Genomic DNA, 26,937 nt, shown 5'->3' with positions numbered 1-26,937 from the left:
CGGACACCGGTGTGGGTGGTAAAAATTTTGAGGTCCGTGACTTGTAACTTAAGCGATGAGAAATTTCCCATTGGCTTCTTCTCCCAGATCAGTCCAACTTTTAAAAAAAAATCACAGCCGTCAGTTTCACAGCGTACAGGTGCTGGGGGCGGGAGCAGCACTTCCGATGCGGACAAGTTCATGGTTTCCTGGTGGGTTCCGATTTATTTTTTAAAAGCCCGTGAAAAACCACAACCCTGTCCGAAGTTCAGAAACCACTGTTCCCGCTCTCAGCACCTGTCAGCTGTGAAACTGACGGCTGTGATTTTAAAAAAAAACTATCCACAAAGCTGAGAGTTTCCACTCTCTGCAACTGTCAGAGAGAGGGATGGGGGAACAGAGAGAGAGGGGGGGACAGGGACAGAGAGAGAGAGAGGGAGATGGAGCAGGGAGAGAAAGAGGGGGAGGAGAGTGAGGGGAGAGAGAGGGGTGCAAGAGCAAGAGGCGGAGAGAGAGAGAGAGGGGGAGAGAGAGAGAGGGGGAGAGAGAGAGGGACACAGAGAGAGAGGAGGGCAGAGAGAGAGGGGAGAGAGAAAGGGATAGAGAGAGGGAGAGAGAGGGGGAAGAAAGAGAGGGGGAGAGAGAGGGAGATAGAGGGGGAAAGAGAGATGGGAGAGCGAAAGAGGGGGAGAGAGATGGACACAGAGGGGAGAGAGAGGGGACAGAGATGGACATAGAGAGGGGAGAGTTAGAGGAGAGAGGTGGACACAGAGAGGGGGGAGAGAGAGGGGTGAGAGATGGACACAGAGGGAGAGCAAAAGGGGAGAGAAAGAGATCAAGATCACTCCTGACAGATGGACATCTATCCGGATTCTCCACATCGCTACATCAAATGTGCGGGTAGACATTGACTACTTGTGCAATCAAAAACAATGCCAGGTATCTCAATAAATAGGGAGAAATGTGTTTTAAATTGGACTGTGTTTTGATGGCATTAGATTGGTTACACACTTTATATACAAATTGATTGCTCCCATGTCCGTGGCTGAGTCAATAATTTTGTCAAATGTTCGTGGTGCAACATGTTGGTGCCTATCCCTGATGGAAAGTATCATTTTGAACAGACTTCTTAACTGAATGAGGAAGTGACACTCCCAAGTACACTGTCGCATGCTCTGTGATTTACTCCTGAATTTCCAAAGCCTTTGACAAATTTCTGCATAGAGGTGCTACTTAAACTGAAAGTGGAGGTTGTATTTGTAGGATGGATCATACATTAGCTGAAGGGCTATAAGCAGCGGGTACTTGTTAAAGCAGTGATTTCAGGGGGTGATAAATGCTGAGTGGAATTTCCTAGGACTTGGTGTTGGGGACTCAACTCTTTCTAATTTACACAAATATCTTGGATTAAGTGACTGCCCTTGACATCAAGGCAGCATTTGACAGAGTGTGACATCAAGGAGCCATAGTAAAACTGAAGTCAGTGGGAATCGGGAGAAAACTCTCCACTGGTTAGAGTCATATCTAACACAAAGGAAGATGGTTGTTATTGTTGGAGGCAATCATCACAGTCCCAGGATTTCACTACAGGAGTTCCTCGGGATAGTGTCCAAGACCCAACCATCTTCAACTGCTTCATCAATGACCTTCCATCCATCATAAGGTCAGAAGTGGGGATGTTAGCTGATGATTGCACAGTGTACAGTACCATTCGTGACTCCTCAGATAATGAAACAATCTGTGCATGTATGCAGCAAGACCTCGAAAAAATTCAGGCTTGGGCTGATGAGTGGCAAGTAACATTCATGCCACTTAAGTGCCAGGCAGTGCCCACCTCCAACAATAGAGAATTTAACCACATCCTATTGACATTCACTAAATTCCCCACCAACAACTTAGGGGTGACCATTGACCAGAAACTTATCTGGATCAGCCATACAAATACTGTGGCTACAAGAGCAAGTTAGAGGCTGGGAAATCTGTGGCGAATGAGTCACCTCCTGACTCCCATATCCCTTTCAACATCTATAAGAAACAAGTCAAGTGTGTAATGGAATACTCTCCACTTGCCTGGATGAGTGCAGCTCCAATAACACTCAAGAAGCTCACCACCACCTTCTCAAGGGCAATTAGGGATGGTCAATAAATTCTGTCTTTGCCAGTGACAACATGAAAGAATAAATAAAATGAAGCATAATCCAGGCTGGTCAGATGTGCAAATGATCTTAAACTTGTGTTGTGATCCCCGTGGAGACCACCAACAAACAAAAAGAATTAAATCCACTAATTGATCCCAATTTAGGAAACAAACCAAACAGACAAGCTTTCACTTTTATAAATTTTACTTTAGCACTCAAACCAAAACTAATATAAATTAAACATGAAACGGAGAGATCACGGTCAATATATATTACAAATTACACCTTAACGATCTGTTACAGCAGAGATGAGTCTCACAGATACACTGGGCAGTCCACCCAGCATATATGGCACCAAATTATAGTGACACTGTTCTTCACAACTTTAAAGTTCCTCAGGTAGATTTTCAGCTCCTTTCTTCAAGGATTTTGCCACTATTCACCTTTCGATGACAGTTCCCTCTCAATCCAAACTCCACAGATATGGTCTTCACCACAAGGTGCACTACTCTAGAATCTCCTCATCTCTGCTCATGTTGATGGTGTGGATTTACCAGTCTTCTCTTTACCCAAGACCTTCAGTGGCAAGCTCTGCACTCTATTTCGCAGAAACCTGAAGTTGTCTTTCCAGCTTCTGTTTCAGTTTTGGTTTCCGTTTCTGTTTCAATTCTAGATTCCCTCTCAGGGTCTAAAAATAACACGTTTTGCAACCACAGATTCCATGACACTTGGAAGAATAATTGGATCAGATAAACTGTCAGGGAGCTATCATAGGAGTTCAATAAAATCAGTAACTGGGCAGAACAGTGGCAAATGAAATTTAATCTCTATTAGTGTAAATTCCTGAATACAGAAAGATAAAATGGGTGAATCTGTACGGATGTAATGAATGATCTAGAAATACATATGGGAGAAGTTAACAGATATCTCAGGAGGTTAGAAGATGCTCCACTGACCATGGCCAATCAGTGTGAGGCAGAAAACAACAGAGCAAATAGAATATTAAATTAGTTATTGGATTAAGAATGGTGTCAGTTTGTTTCCATTGTTAACTATAGGAAGTTTTCTGACTGTTTCCTTGCATCTGGAAAGATTCACTTGATTAACAGCTCCAGGCTGTGTATTAAAATGTCTGGTGAATGCAAACCACCTGTTTTGTAGCTCCACTGCCCCTTCTAGTTTTGACAGATGAACTCAGTAAGAAATGCTACAGGTGTAAGTGAAACAAAGTCTTCCTTGAGCTCTGTATCCATTTCTGGTCACCAAGGTACAATAGAGACATTCAAACCCCAGAGAACAATCATTAAACTGATCCCCAGTGTTGGGGGAATAAACTATGAGGAAAAAATTTTAAGCCGTGGCAGGAGATGTGACTGAGATACAGAGAGATGTAAAATAGTTAAAGCTATGTTAAAAAATAAATCTAGAACCTTAAAATAAACAGTGAAGAGATTGGGACAAATGGACACAGGTTCAAACCTGACAGCTTCATTTAGATCAGATGTCAGTAAGTTCTCCAAAAATGTGATCAGTGTGTGAGAATTTCTAGGCAGGGTTCTGAAGGGAAATATTCCTGAGTTTGTAGGCGTGAAAATGATTTCACGTCTTCAGATGCTCGTCTCTGTCACATCATTGTGCCTTTGTTGACAATCCTGAGCTCTTTCCAGCTCCTGTTGCTCTGAGACGCACACGCAGATCAATGGGACAGTTCAGCGTTGAGTTCTTACAATCCTCACTGTCAACCACCATCACTCAGAGCTGCCACCATGTGGGCAAACGTGGAGCAGCCTCATCTGTAAAAACTCATATCTCTTGGTTTAAGAATCCTGCCCCTCGTAACATCCAGTGACACAATAGAAGCTGCTCAGAGTTTCACCCTCAGAACCCTCTGTTCCAATCACACAACTCAAATAAGTCCCCACTAACTGCAGCTGCTGTTTTATACCCAAACTGTCACAGTATTACTCGCAGAGCATTTTAAATAAAACATTACTGACAGTCACCATGACTTAAAAATAAAATAGACACACAAAGTTCAGTCCAACTGCTCCGGGAGAGAACACAACAGGTCATCAATCCTAACTTAACTTTTTATTCACAAAAAGTTAGTGTATTTGACATAAATTGATCTCATTGTGTGATGTCATGTAGGCACAGTGGCACAGTGGCGCAGTGGTTAGCACCGCAGCCTCACAGCTCCAGGGACCCGGGTTCGATTCCAGGTGCTGCCTGTGTGGAGTTTGCAAGTTCTCCCTGTGTCTGCGTGGGTTTTCTCCGGGTGCTCCGGTTTCCTCCCACAAGCCAAAAGACTTGCAGGTTGATAGGTAAATTGGCCATTATAAATTGTCACTAGTGTAGGTAGGTGGTAGGGAAATATAGGGACAGGTGGGGATGTTTGGTAGGAATATGGGATTAGTGTAGGATTAGTATAAATGGGTGGTTGATGTTCGGCACAGACTCGGTGGGCCGAAGGGCCTGTTTCAGTGCTGTATCTCTAATCTAATCACAGTTACATGAAAATTGGATTTATTATGAGGTTATGAGTAGATAATGATTCAAGAACCCAGCATGAAAGCTCTGAAAACTATTCAATGGTGTGACTGAAGGTGCCGGCTCAGAAAATGCAGGCAAATCAGCCGTGGGGATGCTGAGAATAATCAGCAAGGGAGCATTCCAATTCCAATCTTCGATTGATTTTATTCATATTCCATTCGGAGAACTAATATCACCTTATAAAGATCCAGAGAGGGTAAAGTCCAAACCTCCCCTCTCGGCCCCTCACAATCTCTTCTTGTTCACTTTAATTATTATTTACAGTTACATGATGTTCTGACTTGATGATGGAGATGTAATAAATATTTTTCTGTATGAGCTGCTCACTGTTTATTCCTCTAAACTAATTTTATCATCTCCCAGCATTTCTACATCCTTCACTCTTGCCATTTGCCCTCCCCCACAAAGCCTGAGGCCTACACACAGCCCCCAATGACCGGGCAGGCAGGAAGCCACAACCACAGATTTCTCTACAAATGTCAATAAACCCCCAGTCCAAAACAAATCTCTGGATGAAGCACCTCCGCTTGCAGATGACTGGCCTCTGTTATCAGTGATGGGTTGTAGAGGAAGCTGGTACTGGTTGCGATTTCTCTCAATGGTTTCTTTTCAGACAGTGCTCAGGCAGTCAGCTGACACCATGGTGTGTGAGATTGAGGGGGAGCAATGTCCAGGACATTAGAGTCACGCAAAATAATTTTCAAACTCACCTCCACTGTGGCAGCTGGTCTGAAATGATTGAAAGACCTTGGATTCAATCATCCAACCACTAACAGTAAGTTAATAAGCAACACTATAACTTGTGTATATCAGGGTTTACCACATCACTGATTGTGTTGGCATGAGGTGATAAACAAAATGAATGGTTCCAATGTGGTCTTCACAACAACAACAACTACTACTACTTGTAATTATCCAACATTTTATTTCAGTAAAACACCCCAAGGATTTTCACAGGAACGTAATCAGACAGGAAGCATGCTGGGTATTTGCAGCTCTGTGTTAACCAATCACAGCATGGATATCATTTTTCCTGAGATTTTTAATCTCTTTGAAACTTTAATGTGTCCATTGTCCATTATAATTCTGGTACTAACAGGGAACAAGAAAACAGATGCCATAAAATCACAAGAGAAGTTGGGCAACACACAAAGGGGTTGGAATTCTGTTTTGGGTGTTTCATGCTCATGTGTTTCCCAGTATCATCACACAGAGGACACTTCCCTTGGTCTCTGGAATCCCAAAGAATTGGGGGGACATACACAAGGCATGGTGGATCAGTTCAATGCCAGTGTTACCCACAGTAAACACAACTGTGTAAGATCCTCAGTGGGTTATTCTACAATTTTATTTATTTATTTTTTTTTTAATTTGCTGTGGAATATCAAATGGGCAAAAACCCATGCCAGTGTAAGCATCAATGGAAATTTAATTCAGTCTCCATCCATGACCTAGTGGGAAAAGGCTCTGCCTGATGTGGTGCTGAGGCACACAGTGGCCAGCTTCAATGTTTGGTCAACTGATTTTGGATACAAACACTTTTGAAGAGTGACAAATAGTATCTTCATTCCTGGGCTGTGGTGGGAGTGGAAGCAGTCAGGATTCCAGATGTTGATTGAAATCTGGTGAGCTCATGCTGGATGTGTGTGTTTTTCATGAGTGTGTGTTCATTTGTACTGGTCTCCAGAATGGAATAGTTGATCATCAGTCGCTGTTTCCACACAGACATAAGGAATGGCCACAGCAGGGTCACAGGCAGCTACTGGCAACCATGGAGCTAAACTTCAACAGGGAGTCACAGAATCACAGAATTGTTGCAGCATAGAAGGAGATAAGACTCTGAGGGGACTTGATAGGGTGGATGTTGAAAGGATGTTTCCCCTTGTGGGAGAGACTAAAAGTAGGGGGCACAGTTTAAAAATAACAGGTTTCTCATTTAAGGCAGAGATGAGGAGAAATTTTTTCTCTCAGTGGGTCGTGAGTCTGTGGAACTCTCTTCCACAGAGACTGGTGAAGGCAGGGTCATTGAATGTTTTTAAGGCAGAGGTAGACAGATTTTTGACAAACAAGGGAGTCAAAGGGTATCAGGGGTAGGCAGGAAAGTACAGTTGTGTCCACAAACAAATTAGCCACGATTTTATACAATGGCAGAGCAGGCTCAAGGGGCCAAATAGCCTATTCCTGCTCCTAGGTCGCATGTTCCTCTGTATGTATTTTTAACATCTCTATCAAACCTTCTCTCAGACTTCTCTTCTCCAAGGAAAACAGTCCCCACTTCTACAATCTATCTTTGTAAATGAAGTTCCTCATCCCTGGAACCATTCTCATGAAGTTTTTCTGCAATTTCTCCAAAACATTCACATCTTTCCTAAAGTGCAGCACCCAGAACTAGTTGCAATACTCCAGCTAGGTCGAACCAGTGATTTATACACGGTTAATACAACCTCCTTGCTCTTGTATCTATGCCCCGTACGGGAGAGGAAAATACAGGGAGCAGATGGAAAATTTGTCTAAAAATTGAAGTAGAAGATTGTTTCCTCAACAATCAGATCCTGCTTTACACTAAACTTATTGATGCAACAACACATCAGTGGTTACAGCAGAGCTTCTGGAGATAATGTTTGATGCAGGAAGTGATGCAAATAATGTCACTGCTCCTGTACCAGAATAATTCCAGGAGTTACCCCAGTGGACTGAGTGTGACTTTGTACAAATTATAGATGATCATTTCATCTCCTCTCTAGGTTCATTATTTCATATTCTGAGGAATAATCTCTGATCTCACCAAATCTAAACATGATGATGATATTTGAAGGAAGTTCTGCCCATATGACTTGTCAACAAGTTCCGTGCCCAGGATCACCAAACTGAGCAAATATGAGTCAGTGTTTGAATGTGGTGGAGGTGCAGTATATAAAGACTGAACACTGCAAGGAAAAGGCAGAGCGAGAGAGAGAAGCAGCTCCTTTACTCTTAGAAACCAGCCAGCTGATCACACAAGAGGCAGAATGAAATCCTTTCTCCTCATCATTGCTGCAGTGCAGATCCTCCACTGCTCAGGTAGGTACTGGAGAGAGCGACACCTCATAAAGCAACAAGTTATTGGGAATGAGATTCAGTCACTGATATTTTACCAATGTGTGAAAAGAATTCACTGAAGAACACTGGAGAGTTTTCTACAATTTTCCTTTTCTCTGTATAGGAATACCGAGCCCTAAGGATGCTCTGAGAGTGTCAGTTATAAAGTTGAACGAAATCACAGAGACCACCAATCTGTGTGGGATAACCAGGAGAAGAGTGAATAATGTAAGTGTGTCCTGATCTCAGTGTGTTTCACTAAAATCTACAAGAATATTACTGAGTGCTGTTAGACACTGATTATTAAACAGGAGCAGAATATTATATTACACTCACACTGATGGGTGAATCAGTCCACAGTAAGAACACTCGATACAGTAATACATTAATTACCTGTTCTCCTCTCATCAGATTTATCGCACAGGAAAATTATCATACAACGTTGATTTAACATTCTCAGTGAAAGAAACCGCCTGCTCCAAGAATTCTGGACTGGAATTTGATGATCCCAACTGTCACTTCTGCCTGAAAAAGACTGCCGTGAGTCCTGAGTTATACTGTCACATCGAAACCCCCAGTTGTATTGGGTTATATCATAGAAAAGGTCGTGTGTATTGAGTTAAATCATAGAAAGGGCTGTGTGTACTGAGTTATACCATAGAAAGTGCTGAGTATTATTTTTAATAAATTCTGATTTTACAGGAAAAAGGTTTTTGCAAAAGCCATGTGGAATATTTTGCTGATGAAGTTGTTGACATCGATGTGGAATGTCGAGGTTTGAAGACGATTGACAGCAACAGTGAATCATCAGAGTCCAGTGAGAACAGTATTGAGGTAACCTCACAATTATACACATCAGGGCAAGGGGATTTCTGCAGTCCGGGGCAGGTCTTTTCCCCATGTCGGACCTGATGTTAGAGTGAGGGATGTTTCCAAGTTGTTATCGAGAGTTTGATGAGTGGCTGTCCAAATGCTGTGAGGAGCACACTGATAGATTACAGAGAATGAGAAGGTCTTCAGACCGGGAGAGGTGTCACATGATTTTTTAAAATTAGTTCATGGGGTGTGGGCGTCGCTTGCTAGGCCAGCATTTATTGCACATCCCTTATTGCCCTCGAGAAGGTGGTGGTCAGCTGCCTTCTTGAACTGCTGCAGTCCTTGGGATGTAGGTACACCCATAATGCTGTTAAGAAGGCCGTTCCAGGATTTTGACCCAGTGACAGTGAAGTAACGGCGATATAGTTCCAAGTCAGGATGGTGTGTGACTTGGAGGGGAACTTGCAGGTGGTGGTGTTCCCATGAATCTGCTGCCCTTTTCCTTCAAGGTAGTAGAGGTTGCAGGTATACAAGGTGCTGTTGAAGAGGCCTTGCAGAGTTGTATGAATGCATTTGGTATATGGTATATACTGCTGCCACTGTGCTTCGGTGGTGAAGGGATTGAATGTTGAAGGCTGTGTATGGGGTGCCAATCAAGCGAGCTCCTTTGCCCTCTATGGTGTCAAACGTTTTGAGTGTTGTTAGAGCTGCAGCCATCCAGGCAAGTGGAGAGTATTCCTTCACACTCCTTATTTGTGCCTTGTAGATGGTGGATAGGCTTTGGAAAGTCAGGAGGTAAGTTACTCGCCACAGGCATCCTAGCCCCTGACCTGCTCTTGTAGCCACAGTATTTATATGGCTACTCCAGTTCAGTTTCTGGTCAATGATAACCCCCAGGATGTTGAAAGTGGGGGATTCAGCAATCGTAATGCCATTGACTGTCAAGGGGAGATGGTTAGTTTCTCTCTTGTTTGAAATAATCATTGCCTGGCACTTGTGTAGCGTGAATGTTACTTGCCACTTATCAGCCCAAGCCTGGATCTTGCCCAGGTCTTGTTGCCTTTCTACAGGGAATGATTCAGTATCTGAGGAGTCATGAATGGTGATGAACATTGTGCAATCATCAGAAAACATCCCCACTTCTGACCTTATGATGGAAGGAAGGTCATTGATGAAGCAACTGAAGATGGTTGGGCCTTGGACACTACCCTGAGGAATTCCTGCAGTGATGTCCCAGTGCTGAGATGATTGACCTCCAACAACCACAACCACCTTCCTTTGTGCTCGGTATGATTCCAAACAGCAGGGAGTTTTCCCCCTGATTCCCATTGACTCAAGTTTTGCTAGGGCTCCTTGATGCCATACTCGGTCAAATGCTGCCTTGATGTCAAGGGCAGTCACTCTCACCTCACCTCTTGAGTTCAGCTCTTTTGTCCATGTTTGAACAAAGGCTGTAATGAGGTCAGGAGCTGAGTGGCCCTGGCAGAACCCAAACGGAGCGTCACTGAGCAGGTTATTGCTAAGCAAGTGTTGCTTGATGTCACTGTCGATGACACCTTCCATCACTTTACTGATGATCGAGAGTAGACTGATGGGATAGCAATTGGTCGGGTTGGATTTGTCCTGCTTTTAGTGTACAGGAGATATACCTGGGCAATTTTCCACATTGCTGGGTAGATGCCAGTGTTGTAACAGGTTGGCTAGGGATGCGGCAAGTTCTGGAGTACAGGACTATTGCCGGAATATTGTCAGGGCCATAGCCTTTACGTTATCCAGTGCCTTCAGTTGTTTCTTGATATCACGTGGAGTGAATTGAATTGGCTGAAGACTGGCCTCTGTGATGCTGGGGACTTCAGGAGGAAGCTGAGATGGATTATCCACTCAGCACTTCTGGCTGAAGATTGTTGCAAATGCTTCTGCCTTATCTTTTGCACTGACGTGGTGGGCTCCCCTATCGTTGACGATGGGGATATTTGTGGAGCCACCTCCTCCTGTTAGTTGTTTAATTGTCCGCCACCATTCACGACTGGATGTGGCAGGATTGCAGAGCTTAGATCTGATCCATTGGTTGTGGGATCGCTTTGTTATGACTATCTCATGCTTACGCTGTTGGGCACTATTGAAGTCCTGGGTTGCAGCTTCACCAGGTTGACACCTCATTTTGAGGTATGCCTCTTGCTGCTCCTGACATGCCCTCATGCACTCTTCATTGAACCAGGGTTGATCCCCAGCCTGATGGTAATAGTAGAGTGGGGGGATATGCCGGGCCATGAGGTTACATATTGTGGTTGAGTGCAATTCTGCTGCTGCTGATGGCCCACCGCACCTCATAGATGCCCTGTTCTGCATTGCTACATCTGTTTGAAATCTATCCCATTTAGTATGACGGTAGTGCCACAGAACACGATGTAGGGTACCCTCAAAGTGAGGAAAGGACTTGGTCTCCACAAGGACTGTGCGGTGGTCACTCCTACCAATACTGGTCTTGGACAAATGCATCTGTGACAGGCGGATTGGTGAGGACACGATCAAGTATGTTTTTCCCTCACCACCTGCTGCAGACCCAGTCTGGCAGCTATGTCTTTTCGGATTCAGCCAGCTTGGTCAGTAATGGTGCTTCTGAGCCACTCTTGGTGATGGACATTGAAGTCCTCCATCCAGAGTAATTTCTGTGCTCTTGCTACCCTCAGTGCTTCGCTTCTTTCAAATGATGTTCAACATGGAGGAGTACTGATTCATCAGCCAAAGGTTGGGGGGTGGGCGGGGGGTGATGGTGGAGGGGGGATGGTGGGGATGGAAACGGTGGCAATCAGCAGGGGGTTTCCTTGCCCATGTTTGGGCTGATGCCATAGGACTTCATTGGGTCCCAAGCTGATGTTGAGGACTCCCAGGGCAACTGGCTGTATACCACTGTGCCGCCACCTCAACCGGGTCAGTCCTGCCGGTAAGACATGACATACCCAGGGATGGTGATGGCAGTATCTGGGACATTGCCTGTCAGGTATGATTCCGTGAGTATGATGTGTTCGGTTTCTGCTATAAAACAAACCCCAAGTGTTAGTAAGGAGGACTTTGCAGGGTCAACAGGGCTTGGTTTGCCATTGTCATTTCCGGTGCCTAGGTAGACACCAGGCGGTCTGTCCGGTTTCATCCCTTATTGACTTTGTTGCAGTTAGATGCAACTGAATGGTTTGCTAGGCCATTTCAGAGGGCAGTTAAGAGTCAACCGCATTGCTGTGGGGTTTGGAGTCACATGTCGGCCAGACCAGCAGATTACCTTCTCTAAAGGACACTACTGAACCAGATGGGTTTTTATAACAATTGACAATGCTAGCTTGGCATTTGATTCCAGATTTATTAATTGAATTTAAATTCCACCTTCTGCCATGGTGGGATTTGAACCCATGTCCCCAGAACAATACCCTGGACCACAGGGTTACATATCCAGTGACAATGCCACTACGCTACCGCCTCCCCATGATTAAAATTACCATAGAAGGAAGTGAAATAATAGCAGCCCATATTATTAAAGAGGGACAGAGAGAGACAGAATGTTACAATTCAGGTCAAGTTTATTACTCACTGGATTTCAAGCTGTTGTCCATCACACAGAGATTCTTCAATCTTTTGAAGCAGATGTGAAGTACCTACAAATGTCTTTCAAATTCTGTTGGCCATTTATGGCTCTCAAACATTCTGCAATTGTCAGAATGAGTGTCTAAGGTTCTATGATTTTATTGAACAACCAAAAGATTGTCAAATTGCTTTAAAAAGAGGGAATGATAAATTGAGCTGAACTATCAGTGTCTGAATGACGTCTGTATTACCAATAGTCAACTGAGAACCAATCAAATCAACACCTTTACAACCAGACTCACACAAACCACACAACTGGTGAGAACTGATGCTGAGGCGTGGGGATGAACTTTTATCAGCCTCTGTGTTACACTCTCTCACACATTAACTTGGCAATTAATGGTTGTAAATTCTAAATATACTGTACGGGGATATATCATACTAATATCCATCTGGACATGTTCAGCATCTAGAATGGACATCAGAGCAGCATCAGTTAGTGCTCTTTAGTGTTGTGTCTCTGAGCAGTGTTCCCTTTGGAAGATGTGCTGAGAGAGGAAATGATGGGAAGGTGCTATGGTGCACAAGTGTTGACCTCATGATTCTAAAACCCAAGATTAATGACAAAATGCCTCACTGGTCCCCTGTGCTAAACATCTAAAAATTAATATTTTAACACAGGTGGAAAGGAATTCAGAAGAAACATCACTCGGGAAATCTTCAAATGTGAGTATAAACAAAAACAATTTGGCAGTTTCTTTTTTGAACTTGCCGTTTACCAACGATTAAATGTTTTTGTTGTTTTCTGACCTTTGCCAAAGGATTGTTGAATTGACCAAATACAGAGAGCGAGTTTGTTCTTCCCTGATGATGGGGTCAGCTGAATGTCTACAGGACAGGACAGGAACAAACGATGACATCGGGAGGGCAGTGTCTCTTACAGCCTCACCAATAATAGACACTAATTACTGACTCTTCCTGGAGGGAACGGCAGATCCAATACAATAAATCCCAACTGATGGAGAATCTCACCTGTCATTAGTTTATCCATTGGCCCCACGGCCCCAGTGTATTGATAACTGCTGCACTAAACAATGAGATATTTGCTGAGCATCCTCCACTCCAACACTGAGTCACTGAATCACAGATTGGATATGTCCAGAGTTAACAATTTCTCATGTATCATTTAATATTTGTATTATTTAAAAAATATTTCATTCATCCCTTGTGCTGAACATATAAATATTAATACTTTATTATAGATGAAAAGCAAGTCAAAAAAACCATCGCTCGAGGAGTCTCTGTATGTGAGTATAATCTGGGACTTTGTGATAGATAATTACCGACTACAATAAATTGTTGAAACTGGATTCAGCAGCGTCACAATGGAGTTTGAGGAATTTATTTCATTAAACATCCACCCAGAGACAGTGGGAGAATGGATTCTTATGCTCAATTGCTATTGGGTTCTGCAATTATTATTAGATGATTGTTGGATTGAAGCCAAGAGGATGAGCTTGTACCTTCCTGAATTTTAGAATGTTCTAGAATCAAAGAAAATTCTCTCCCTTGACAACAACAATGATAGCAGGACAGATACAACTGATGGCTTTATGAGGGTGCGATCATTTACATTCTCCTCATCTAATAGATAATAATTACAGTGTTTCATGGTGGGGTCAACACAATAGAAACCAATTAATGGAGAATCTCAGCCTTCATTAGAATCTCACCTGTCATGAGTTTATCCATTGATCCCACAGCCCCACTGTATCAGGGCTGGATTGATTATTGCTGCACTGCACAAGATGAAATGTTTGGTGAGGATTTCTCCACTCCAACACTGACTCACTGAATCACAACTCAGAAATTTAAATTGTGACCACTTCCTCATTTATAATCTAATATCATTTAAACTTTTTGTTTGGAGATGATTCTAAACATTGACATTATTTACAAAATGCTAAACATATAAATCTGAATATTTTATTACAGGTGATAAGCAAGTCTGCAGAAACATCACTTGAGGATTCCCTAAATGTGAGTGTAACCTGGGATTTTGTGTCAGATGATTATCAACTACAATAAACTGTTGAAACTGGATTCAGCTGCATCACAATAGAGTCTGAGGCAGCTTTGTTTTAATTCAATTGAATGTATGTCTCGAGATGCGAAATTTAAAGAGTTAACATTTCCTTATTTATGGTTGACTAATCAGTGAAATCTTTAGCTTGAGGTTAATTCTATAACTCAATGTTATTTACAAAATGTCTCATTGATCCCCTGTAATAACAGATAAATCGGAATATTTTCATACAGGTGGAAAGCAAGTCAACAGAAACATCGCTTGAAGTGTTTTCGAATGTGAGTATAAACGGGGCCTGTGTGTCAGATAATTGCTTCTTGATCATGATTATTAACAAGAATAAAACACTGAACTCAGATTGAACTCAGTCCATCTGAAAATGACAGTTCTGTTGATTCTGTTCATTCCAGGAACACAATGATGATTCAAGAGCCCGACACTAACCATGAATGAAACTTCTGAAAGGCTGAGCTTGCTGTGAACACAAGAAGACCTCATTCAGATTAAAGAAGATGTTGTCAATTTTATTTACTTGTTTATATATAAGAGGGGACCTGGGGTTCTTTACTGTACATTTTATTGTAACTGGGGGATTTGATATTTGTAAATGTTCTGTCCTTTGTGTGTGTTGTCTTGTATTCTGTGGATCAGATTAAAAGTGTAACGAGAATATTTCCTGATGTTCTTTACAACTGTGGTTCATTCCATTCTGTATTCAGATATTAAATGTGTGCTTGCTGGCTGGGCTTTGTTGCTCACATTCTCTGCCGAGTTGGCCTTTACCACCGCCATGAAGCATCCAGAGAGTTTACTGCTGGTCTGCTAGGAGTTGTTGGTTAAATGACCTTGTTGTATTATCTTGCATTTCACTTTATTGTTTTTCAACCATAATACATTCTAACAATATCACTGACACAGATGTGCTGTACTTTGCTATCTTGAAAACAAATGAATAAATGACTTCTTGTAGCAAAATATTTTGTAGTCACACTGAGTTTACTGCCTTCAGTTCTAATTCTTTGCGATGATGATATTTCCTCTAAAACTATATTGGGCATAAGCAAACTGAATTTTAATGGTCGGTTGGAGACAAGAACAAAGGCCGGGGAGGCATAAAATCAGGACAGAAGGCTGTGGACCAGAAGTCCAAGGTCTTGACCTCCCTCCCGCATTTTACTGTTGGCAACCAACATAGAGAGGGTGATCTTTGCACATCCACAAGGCAGGAAGGCAATTAAGGTATTTAAAATCCAAAATGACTGCAATCACTGATTCAGATTTATCTCATGGCATACGGGAACCACGAGGCTTCAGAGCCTTGCCTGGTTAGAGGAGTTGACAAGGAGTTGGGAGCTTCTTGTTGGCTTCACTAGGAAGCCATCAGGTGAGGCAGTGTTACTTGGCAGGGACGTTGGAGGATGGAGGGCATCAGGAATCACTATCAGGCATGGGGACAAAGGTGGCAGCACTGCAGGGGAACCAGACCAGGGTGTCATCGGGGCATTGCCACCTCATCAAAGGTGGCAAGTGAGGGAAAGGGACGGGCCATTTGCTGTGCAGGACTTGCACTCAGGGAGAGGCAACCTGCTATGGGCCTCATTCATCCTAGCTTTGGGGCCCCGGTTGAGGAGGAGCAACATACAGGGAAGGAGATCCAGGCACAGGCAGGAGCACGCCTTCAGCCATGGTAGTCAGGTCTATCTTCCTTCACCACAGCCTTCCTAAGTTAAATGCAATAATGAATACAGAGCTGGCAGCCACTGCATCATCTGACGCCATCTTCGCCATCTCCGCTCCAGCCTCCATCCTCTCAGTGGACGGCCCCCGTGCCTCCCGACTCTTAATTGGCCAGCCGCCACTTGATCGCACGTGGCAGGCTACTCGCTGCCCCAACAGAAGCCGCACTTCCAGTCCCGAAGTCAGGATGTGCAGCCTCTGAACAAAATTCAGCCCAATTATACACCACAAATATCCCTTAAGGGAGATACTGAATTAATTGAGTATTTTAGTAGGATTACAGATAGGACAATGGTACTGCAGACTCCTGAAAAAAATGGGCTCACATTATCTAAACGTGGTTGACAATTTATGCTTCCTAAAGCAATTTGCTGCTGGATTGTGGATAAAATGCACTTGTCGTATAGGTGGGGAGGTTCAGTTCTGGAACCAGAAATAAATATGGGGGAGCAGCCTGTTTTGTTGGCTCCCACCAGCCCTGCTGTGACAATATAAATATGACTGTGGATTACAGGCAGAAATTCTTCTGCCATGTAAAAGATTTTCTCAACATTTTCTTTGGAAATGTCAGGGGCAGTGTGGATTATTTGAAAAAACTGTTTTAATTGCTGAAAAAACATCAATATAAATATTCCAGTTGGTTAGCAACTGAAGTTGTGCGTTAACAATTTTTGATAACCAATTTCTCCTAACTCAATTAAAATGTCTGACAATGTTGAACATGGCAAAAAAAAAAGCCAATTTTGTAATGGCATGATTTTAAATTAATGGAAATATAAGGTTGAGTGTGACAATTTATGGTTTACAGCATGTGAATTGCTCTAAAAACAGCAGTTGTTTTCTTGAAAAATGAGTTCTTAGAAGAACTTGGGACCGAATTTCAGGCAGCATACTCTGCCTATCTTCTAGAGGAAAAAATTGCATCTGTGAAAGAAGTGGGTTTATAAGTGGTGGAGGATGGGAGGGTGGGCGGGATCTTGCTGCTGATTGGTCAGGCTGAGTGTGTCTGTGGTAGGTAGGTATGTTATTTTTCTTGTTGCTAATTGGTTGGTTATTGTGTTCTGTGATTGGTCAGGTATGCTATTGTTCTTGTTCCTGATTGGTCGGTTAATCTATCCTGTAGTAATTCAGTACTCACTAATATTCTTGCTGTGTGCTGGATGTTGAGTGTGTGGAGGGTTGTTGGTTGTTATAGTGGGTTGCATTTCGGATTGTTAGCTGCAGAGTGGGTGATGGTGTGTTTCTTGAGTAGGGGGTAGCCAGATATCACTGATGAGTAGGCCACTTCTTGGGGATGGTTTGGTGTTGACAGATCGCCATGGCCTACCAGACGTATAGCATACCAGTGCATGATGGATGAAATGAGTTTGGAATTGGACCATTCGATGTGGTGGTTATTGAACTACACATGCTTGACGATAGCTGACTTGTCCCATTCACTGGGTTTGAAGCAGGCTTGGTGTTCCTTGAGTTTGATGTGTAGGCTGCGGCCTGTTTCCCCGATGTAGACGAATCCGCATGGGATGTTATAGATTCCTGGTTTGTTGTAAGATAATTTCTCGCTTTCATGGGTGTGGAGCACGGAGTGGACCAATCAGCAGCAAGAACAATAACATGTAACACCTATCACAGACACACTAAACCTGACCAATCAGAAGCAAGAACAATAATATGTACCAACCTAAGCAAGATCCTGCCCACATGCCCATCCTTCACCACATATAAACCCACCTCTTCCACAAATCCAGTTTTTTCCTCCAGTACATGGGTGGAGTATGCTGCCTGAAATGATGAGTCTGAACAGTTTTTTTATGAACTTTTTCAAGAAAACAAATGCTCTCTTCAAAGCAGTTCAGGTGATATAAACTGTAAATTGTCTTAGTCATCTGTACTGCTCTCACCATGAAATCCTTTAAACAATGTTTAATGGAAATATTTTTAACACAAAAATGTATTGTCTGTGAAATCAAGCTTCAGACAAATTTTATGGTATAAATTGTTTCCATAGTGGTTATGGAACTTTTTTGCCAGTTTCCTGTTTGCCTCCCCTCAATGTCTTGCCACTTTACTGGGTTATGATTCCAGAGGCATATGCCAGACTCCAGTGGCTTGACCAAATAGACTTTATTCTGTTGGGTTAGCACTGTGTGGCAGGTGGAACACTAATATCCCTCTGGGTGAAAGAAATTCGATTCTGGAATTTCCATCACCAATAATTCAACTGTTAAATGCAGAGAATGAACTGTTGACTCTGCTGTTCACAGCATCTTCGTCCCTTTAAAGTTATGTCATTATCCCAACCGCACGCTGAATCCTATTCTAATTAAACTCCTCCATCTGAAAAAAATTGGGAGAAAAGAATAAATAGAAAAAGTATTATAACTGAGGAATAGTTAGAGTTAGCAATGTTCAACCTTCTCTCAACCGTCCACACTTTTTGGCTGGAAATTTCGTTGGAGCTGCTTTCACTGTCGAGTAACCTGAACGGAAGTGCAGCAGAATCACTGTTCATGTGGATAAATGTAGTAACTGCCACAACCCCAGCAAAATTATCGTAATGGTGCAAAAGCAGCTCTGAGGTAAATCTTGGCCTTTCAGTTTATTATACATCCTGGAGCAGGATGAATTGCCTTACAGTGGGGACTAACAGTGTAGACAATCACTTTTAGAACAGGGTACCACTCACTTTCCAAGACAGATTTGCTTTAAATAATAAGGTAAAATTTCCATACGAGTAACTTTGGGGGAAACAGATTGGCACCTATGGGAGTCACCAGGAGAAAGGGAGTGCTTGGTTATGGGCATCTTGTGCGGGGCCCCCCTTAGTCTGGATGAGGAATGGGAGGAGGCGATCAAGCCAGGCAGGGCAACATAAGCTGCTGCAGGAGAGAGGGACAGGAGGGTGAGGGGGGACTCCTTCCCCCACACCTAGTACAGGAAATCAGTTCATCTCTAGACATCCTTCACCAAGACCTCCAGTGCCATGTCAGACATCCTGCATGCTCGCTCAGTCCTTGAGCCATCCTGTAATGTGCCAGTCAGAGCACTCCATACCTTCAGTGGAAGTGCGTATGAGGAGCCCACATTTCCTGCTTCATGAAAATTGCATCTAATCAGAACTTAAGTGCTAAACCTGCAGGTTGGGATCTCCAGGCAAATTCAAATTATGTTAGTCACCAATTGGGACCAAAATTGTGCTAAAACCAAACTTTCAAACAGGTGTCAGATTAGCATAGCACCTATTTCACCCTTTCACCAAAATAACCCCTTTAAACATTCAAATCTCACAATCTTTTCACCTTTATGACTTTGTTTTACAACTTTTGTTCCCTATAACTGGTGTCCAGTGAAAACAGGTTTGGGATTGGCTGTGATATCTCTCAATGAATGAATAAGTGGAACTCCTGGTCCAGCTGCACAGCCACAGTGAATGGTCAGTGGGAGGAAGGCCTGTTAATGACTGCTCCTACTTCACCCTCTAACATGTCCCAACCGCAAACACTCAGTTTCAGAGCTGGGGAATGTGAGGAAAGGGGGGAAAAAAACAAGAAAGATGCATTTCAAGGGTTGGAGATGATGGCATGAACATATCAATGGTGCACATCAGCCAGTCAGCTATATTAATTTTTCAACCCTGCCGAAGGTAAGAGCTCATCAACATGACTGTCTAAACCATTTTGTAATGAGTGATGTTTTAACTGCAGTACTCAGTGCTTCTGTATGCAATGAGGCCTGTAGGCACAGCTCCAGCCATAATTCTTTTTTCCAGTACAGAGAATCTCTGATATAGTTATTACCTTCATCATCCACTTTCTCCTCCTCTGCCACTTTGTGTGGTCAACTCTTCTGCGAACTCTCATTCACAGTGTTCTGTGAGCTCTCAGTGGATGAGTCTACAGGAGCTATGAGAAAGAGGTATATGTAAAGGCTGTTACAGCAGTTAAATTCCTTAGAAAATGGCCATGTGAGTGTGCACAGTGGCGGTCATGTGTCCAGGGTTCAGCTGTAGGACATTGGTCTACATTATTCAGAATCATGCAATACTATTACCTACTCCACCACTGGGCTGCTGGTATAGTCTTTAAGGTGGACAAGCTGTTTGATTACAGAGACACTGGTGAGAGCAGATAGGGTATTCTAGTATTGAAGCAGCCAGTGTTGCAGACAGATACTGCAGCCACATCAGATACTGCGGCAAATTAAACTAATTTGGCAAGGGGATGGGGTACAGAGTTGCGGTACAGTAGGGGGTGAGGCACTCCCAAATATAGAAGAGAAACTGAGTCAGTCTGGAAGGCAGAACAAATATAGACCTATCAAGGCACAAGTGAAAAATGCAAGGCTGAATTGCTTTTACTTTAATGCAAGGAACCTTACTAGTAAGGCAGATGAATTGAGGGCATTGATTAGCACATGGGATTATGATATTGCTATCACAGAGACATGGCTGAGGGAGGGGCAGGACTGGCAACTCAATATTCCAGGGTATAGAATCTTCTGGCGTGATAGGGGATGAGATAAAAGAGGAGGTGGGATTGCACTGTTGATCAAGGAGTCAATTACTGCAGTAAGGAAGGATGATATCTTAGAAGGTTCCTCAAATGAGGCCATATGGGTAGAACTTAAAAACAAAAAGGGGGCAATCACTTGGCTGGGGATGTACTACAGGCCTCCAAACAGTCAGGGAGAGATAGAGGAACAGAAATGTAGGCAAATCTCAGGTGTAAAAATAATAGGGTAATAGTAGGGGATTTCAACTGGGATAGTCTGAGTGCAAAAGGCTTAAAGAGGGAGGATTTTTTAAAATGCATACAGGAGAGCTTTTTGAACCAGTACATAGAAAGTCCTACAAGAGAAGGGGCAGTACTGGACCTAATCCTAGGGAATGAAGCTGGACAAGTGGTAGAAGTATTAGTGTGGGAGCATTTTGGGGATAGTGACCCATTTCGGGGATAGGGCGGCACAGTGGCGCAGTGGTTAGCACCGCAGCCTCACAGCTCCAGGGACCCGGGTTCGATTCCGGGTACTGCCTGTGTGGAGTTTGCAAGTTCTCCCTGTGTCTGCGTGGGTTTTCTCCGGGTGCTCCGGTTTCCTCCCACAAGCCAAAAGACTTGCAGGTTGATAGGTAAATTGGCCATTATAAATTGTCACTAGTATAGGTAGGTGGTAGGGAAATATAGGGACAGGTGGGGATGTTTGGTAGGAATATGGGATTAGTGTAGGATTAGTATAAATGGGTGGTTGATGTTCGGCACAGACTCGGTGGGCCGAAGGGCCTGTTTCAGTGCTGTATCTCTAATCTAATCTAATCTAATAACTCCATAAGATTTAAGGTAGTTATAGAAAAGGACAAAGACAGGCCAGAAATAAAGGTGCTGAATTGGGGGAAGGCCGATTTCAATTTGATAAAACAGGATCTGGCCAAAGTGGACTGGGAGCAGCTACCTGTAGGAAAGTCTACATCAGGCCAGTGGGAGTCATTCAAATAGGAAATAGTGAGGGTTCAGATCCAACATGTACCCATTAAGGTGAAGGGTAGGACCATCAAGTCCAGGGAACCCTGGATGTCAAGGGATATAGAGGATTGGATCAGGAAAAAAAAAGGAGGCTTATGGCAGATTTGGAGTGCTGAAAACAGCTGAGGCATTAGAGGAGTATAGAATGTGTAGGGGGGGGTACTTAAAGTAATTAGGAGAGCAAAGAGGGGACATGAAAAAACATTGACGGGCAAGATAAAGGAAAATCCTAAGGCATTTTATAAGTATATTAAGGGCAAGAGGATAACCAGGGAAAGAGTAGGGCCCATTAGGGACCAAAGTGGAGCCAGGTTTTAAAAGATTACTTTTCATCTGTTTTCACAATGGAGTATGGCGATGTAGGTGTAGAGATCAGGGAGGGGGATTGCGATATACTTGAACATATTAACATTGAAAGGGAGGAAGTATTAAATGTTTTAGCGGGCATAAAAGTGGATAAATCCCCAGGCTCAGATGAGATGTATCCCAGGCTGTTATGTGCGGCAAGCGAGGTGATAGGGGCTCTAACACAAATTTTCAGATCATCTCTGGCCACGGGAGAGGTGCCAGAGGACTGGAGGACAGCGAATGTGGTACCATTATTCAAGAAGGGTAGCAGGGATAGAACAGGTAATTACAGGCTGGTGACGCTAACATCAGTGGTTGGGAAACTATTGGAAAAAATTCTGAGGGACAGCATTAATCTCCACTTGGAGAGGCAGGGAATAATCAGGGATAGTCAGCACGGCTTTGTCAGGGGGAGATAGTGTCTAACTTGATTAAATTTTTCGAGGAGGTGACTAGATGTGTAAATGAGGGTAAAGCAGTTGATGTAGTCTACAGGCTTTTGATAAGATCCCGCATGGGAAATTGGTTAAGAATGTAAGAATCCATGGGATCCAGGGCAATTTGGCAAATCGGATCCAAAATTGGCTTCGTGACAGGAAATAGAAGGTAATGGTCGAGGGTTGTTTTTGCGAGTGGAAGCCTGTCACCAGTGGTGTACCACAGGGATCGGTGCTGGGACCCTTGCTGTTTATAGTGTACATTAATGATTTAGACGTAGGAGGTGTGATAAGTAAGTTCGCAGATGACACAAAAATTGGTGGTGTCGTAAATTGTGAGGAGGAAAGCCTTAGATTACAGGAAGTTATAGATGGGCTGGTAAGATGGGTGGAGCTGTGGCAAATGGAATTTAATCCTGAGAAGTGTGAGGTGATGCATTTTGGGAGGACTAACAAGGCAAGGGAATATACAAAGGCGGGTAGGGCCCTAGGAAGTACAGAGGGTCAGAGGGACCTTGGTGTACTTGTCCATAGATCACTGAATGCAGCAGCACAGGTAGATAAGGTGGTTAGGAAGGCATATGGGATACTTGCCTTTATTAGCCGAGGCATAGAATATAAGAGCAGGGAGGTTATGATGGAGCTGTATGAAACACTAGTTAGGCCACAGCTGGAGTACTGTGTACAGTTCTGGGCACCACACTATAGGAAGGATGTGATTGCACTGGAGAGGGTGCAGAGGAGATTCACCAGTATGTTGCCTGGGCTGGAGCATTTCAGTTATGAAGAGAGACTGGATAAGCTGGGGTTGTTTTCCTTGGAGCGGAGAAGGATGACGGGGGACATGATTGAGGTACACAAAATTGAGGCGCATTGATAGGTTAGATAGGAGACTTTTTCCCTTAGTGGGGGGGTCAATAACCAGGGGGCATTCCTTTAAGGTAAGGGGCAGGAGGTTTAGAGGAAAAATGTTTTCACCCAGAAGGTGGTTGGAATCTGGAATACACTGCCTGAAGGGGTGGTAGAGGCAGGAACCCTCACAACATTTAAGAAGTATTTAGATGAGCACTTGAAACGCCATAGCATACAAGGCTACAGGCCAAGTGCTGGAAAATGGGACTAGAATAGATAGGTGCTTGATGGCCAGCACAGACACAATGGGCCGAAGGGCCTGTTTCTGTGCTGTATAACTCTATGACTCTAATTTCCCCACACAAATCTAGGAGATATGTCAAGCAGTGATGCTGTCCTTCAAATGTCAATGGAGGATATAAAGACAGTATATATAAGGATCGGTATTTTACAATTCGATTTTGCATTCCCCAGATAACTGATCCGTTGAATTTGGTGTTGACTGCACAAATTACCAGAATGATTTTCTCAAATCTGATCAGAGTGTATTTAATAGTTTTCCAGTTTCTTTCCTTGACACATGTTGGAATCTGGTTCTGCAACCATCCCATCACTCAGTCTATTTCCTTCCCTCAGTACTGAGTCATTCTTCCCATGTGAGCCTGACCAATGAGTGAGAGAAGCCCAACTGACCAGAGGTAAATGTCATCAGACTAACTGACCCATAGTGAGTATCAGGCAGGCTTTTCCAGCGTAAGAGGAGAGAGAGTATCCGAGCCAGCAATGACTTTATCCTCAACTAACATCTACATACACTTTCCAGCAGTCGTCAGGAGCTGGAATCCCAGTCTGATTTGTTTGCTCTAACCCTAGGCCCCTGAAGCTCGTTGAAACATCTCGGCTGGCTCCGCATAGAGGTGGGCTCAGGTCTGGGATCTTTACTGATCTAGGTGGCTCAGTGCCACACCACATGGAAGCTGGATACTTTGAGTTAAAACCTCAGGAGCATTTTCAGGCTTTGTTCCCCAGTGTTAGACTTTTACTGTAATTTTACGATGGGTCCCAATTGAGAGAGGAACTGATTTGCTCACTGACATATCATGCAGACTTGTTTGCTGAGATCTTGGGATAAGGGTGATAAAATTGTCTGCACTTACTCTCGTTATCTGCTACAGCCTTCTCTGCTTCCAAAGTTTCAGAGGGCAGTGGTGAATCTATATCTAACAAAACAAAAAGATACAACGTCAAATTGATTGAGATCCCATTTCACATTACTTCCAATTTCTGACTCTTTACCACATATGGCATTGAACAGGTACTGGCCATTTACAAGGTAACTTTCCACTAAACTCAAGCTCTTGCTGCCTGTTCTGGTTGCATCATTTGCTACATAACATCAGTGATTGCACTTCAAGAGTAATTCAGTGGTTGAGATGCTTTGCAATGTCCAAAGGATGTGATAATTTTTTTTTTTAGTTTTAGAAAATTTCAATAAGAAAATTTCAGTTTTTAAAATGAACTAAGTATATCACAAAGTTTAATGCAATTCATTTGCTTCTAGCATAAAGGATACTTGTATGCTGTATCAGTGTAACACAAGTATGGCTACATATTTGTATTCTGAGAGTAACTTGCAGTGATGTTCTGCAGCCCCGAGTCTAGTTTTTAAACAGTCACATTGGTAGCACAGATGTTTATCTGCTTCAGTTCTGATGTATGGCCACACAGACCTGAAATGTTAAATGTTTTTCTCTCCACAGATTCTGCCTGACCTGCTGAGGATTTCCAGCATTTTCTATCTGTTTCATCTGCTTGACTCTGAGCAGGTTATTATTTTCTAAACAGTTACTCAAGGATTTCTAACTGGTTGGCCAAGAATACAGTCTTGCTTGTGGATGAATGAATTGGGGGGGGGAGCGGGCGGTGAGGGGGAAGTACAAATGACTCCAGTGTCTCTTGGCTAAAATCAGCCTGGGCTTCGGTTTCTGATGGATAAAGAAGGGATCACACTGGAAAGTTTGGATGTGTGGGCTGCAGAAGAGAAGGTGATCAAGCACATCTGTGATGTCCTTGTTAGTTCAATAGGCTCCAAGTTGTGAATGGTAAGTAGCTGCTGATGGTCACTGAAGTGGCCCCCACTCAGAATCTAGGGGGTGAGACTGGACTACACTTGCTATGTGGAATGGACAGTAGCTTCCATGGAAGAGAAAATTGGTGTGTCGAACAGGTTGTCAGTTTGCTATGAGTCTGTTTTGTGCTGCTGATGAGCACTAATTTCACCCCTGATCTTTAGAGAAGGTGGGAAAAAATTGGGAATAAATATGGAACTGAAGATCCAATGTGCTCAATGTTCATTTTTCAGAGAGGAAGGTTTTGCATTCTTTAAACATTTGGCATAAAATTCAGGGCAGGGGTATACTCAACATGCTAATGAGGTAAAGGGTGAGCAAGATCAGGTCTTGAGCTGTAACACTGGTTTATCTCTGCAATGTCTCTCCATGAATGAAACTCCTGGTCCAGCTGCACAGCTACAATGAATGGTCAGTGGGAGGAATGGCTGCTCCTCCTTCACCCTCTAACATGGTCCAACAAAAAACACCCACTTTCAGACTGGGGAATCCGAGGAAAAGAGGAAAGACAAAGAAAGATGCATTACAAGGATTGGCGATGACTGAGGAACACACCAATGGTGTACACCAACCAGTCAGCTACGTTAATTTTCACCCCTGCCAAAGACAAGAACTCATCAACATGACTGTCTTGTAAACTAATTTGTAATGAGTGATTTAGCTGCAGTGCTGAGTGCCTACTGTATGTAATGAGGCCTGTGGGCACAGCTCCAACCATAGTTCTCTTTTCCTACTACAGAGTAACTCTGATGCAACTATTACCTTCACTGTTCACTTTCTCCTCCTCGGTAACTTTATGGGGGAGACTCTTCTGTGAACTCTCATTCACAGTGCTCTGTGAGCTCCCAGTGGGTGAGTCTACAAGAGCTGTGAGAAAGTGGTATATGTAAAGGCTGCTCGACCCCTTCTGACCTCCTATTCATACCAACACTAAGACTGTCTATTTCCGCCTCTAACATTTCCCAACTTGGTCCCTGTCTCAGCTTATCTGCTACTGAAACCCTCATTCATGCCTTTGTTACCTCATGATTTGACTATTCCAATGCACTCCTGACTGGTCCCCCGCATTCAATCCTCTGTGTACTTTAGGTCATCCAAACTCCACTGCTCATGGCCTAACTTGCACCAAGTTCCAGTCCCCCATCATTCCTGTGCTTGCTGATTTACACTGGCTGTAAATTAAGTAACACATCAGTTTTAAAATTCTCATCTTTGTTTTCAAATCTCTCCATGGCCTTGCCCCTTCTTATCTCTGTTATCTCCTCCAGCCCCTCAACCCTCTGAAATCTGCACTCCTCTAATTCTAACCTCTTGAAAATCCCTGATTTTAATTGCTCCACCATTGGTGACCATACCTTCAGCTGCCTGGGTCCTGATCTCTGAAATGTTCTCCCTAAACCTCTTTGCACTGTCCCTCACTTTCTCTCTTAAGACTGTCCTTAAAAGCTACCTCTTTGATCAAATTTTTGGCCATGTGTCCTTAATATCTCCATGTGGCTCAGTGTTAAATATTTGATTATGCTCCATTGAAGTACCCCGGGATGATTCACTACATTAAAGGTGATATATAAATGCATGTTTTACCATTTTAATTTCATAGAAATATAGCCATCAGAGAGAGATAGCTTTAATGGGCTGGATTTTGTGGCAGAAGTAATGGTGAGGCTAGCAGTGCACACTATTGTTTACATG

At 43.3% G+C, this 26,937-nt stretch overlaps 2 protein-coding genes across 3 annotated transcripts in view; one reads left to right on the top strand and one right to left on the bottom strand.

Annotated features, from left to right (window-relative positions):
• nme9 (NME/NM23 family member 9) overlaps window positions 1-26,937 on the bottom strand; it is a 120,935-nt gene that overhangs the window by 5,324 nt on the left and 88,674 nt on the right. Inside the window, exons 18-20 of one of the 2 annotated variants that reach the window (XM_068035877.1) lie at window positions 24,274-24,336; window positions 19,761-19,865; window positions 15,043-18,300 (exon numbers count right to left, since the gene is read on the bottom strand). In XM_068035877.1, the coding sequence (XP_067891978.1) occupies window positions 19,801-19,865; window positions 24,274-24,336 (128 nt within the window). In that variant the 3' untranslated portion in view covers window positions 15,043-18,300; window positions 19,761-19,800. Of the gene's footprint in view, window positions 1-15,042; window positions 18,301-19,760; window positions 19,866-24,273; window positions 24,337-26,937 lie in introns of those variants that run through there. The other variant, XM_068035878.1, reaches the window with a different exon arrangement.
• On the top strand, window positions 7,666-15,123 carry LOC137372229 (secreted phosphoprotein 24-like). Its single transcript, XM_068035880.1, has 8 exons — window positions 7,666-7,730; window positions 7,873-7,976; window positions 8,160-8,288; window positions 8,451-8,582; window positions 13,403-13,447; window positions 14,136-14,203; window positions 14,468-14,504; window positions 14,637-15,123. The coding sequence occupies exons 1-8, from the start codon at window positions 7,679-7,681 to the stop codon at window positions 14,667-14,669; spliced, it is 600 nt and encodes a 199-aa protein (XP_067891981.1). The 5' UTR covers window positions 7,666-7,678; the 3' UTR covers window positions 14,670-15,123.

The sequence above is a fragment of the Heterodontus francisci genome, chromosome 7, assembly GCF_036365525.1.
Source record: "Heterodontus francisci isolate sHetFra1 chromosome 7, sHetFra1.hap1, whole genome shotgun sequence".
Classification (NCBI taxonomy): domain Eukaryota; kingdom Metazoa; phylum Chordata; class Chondrichthyes; order Heterodontiformes; family Heterodontidae; genus Heterodontus; species Heterodontus francisci.
This window is presented reverse-complemented; position numbering and strand designations above follow the sequence as displayed.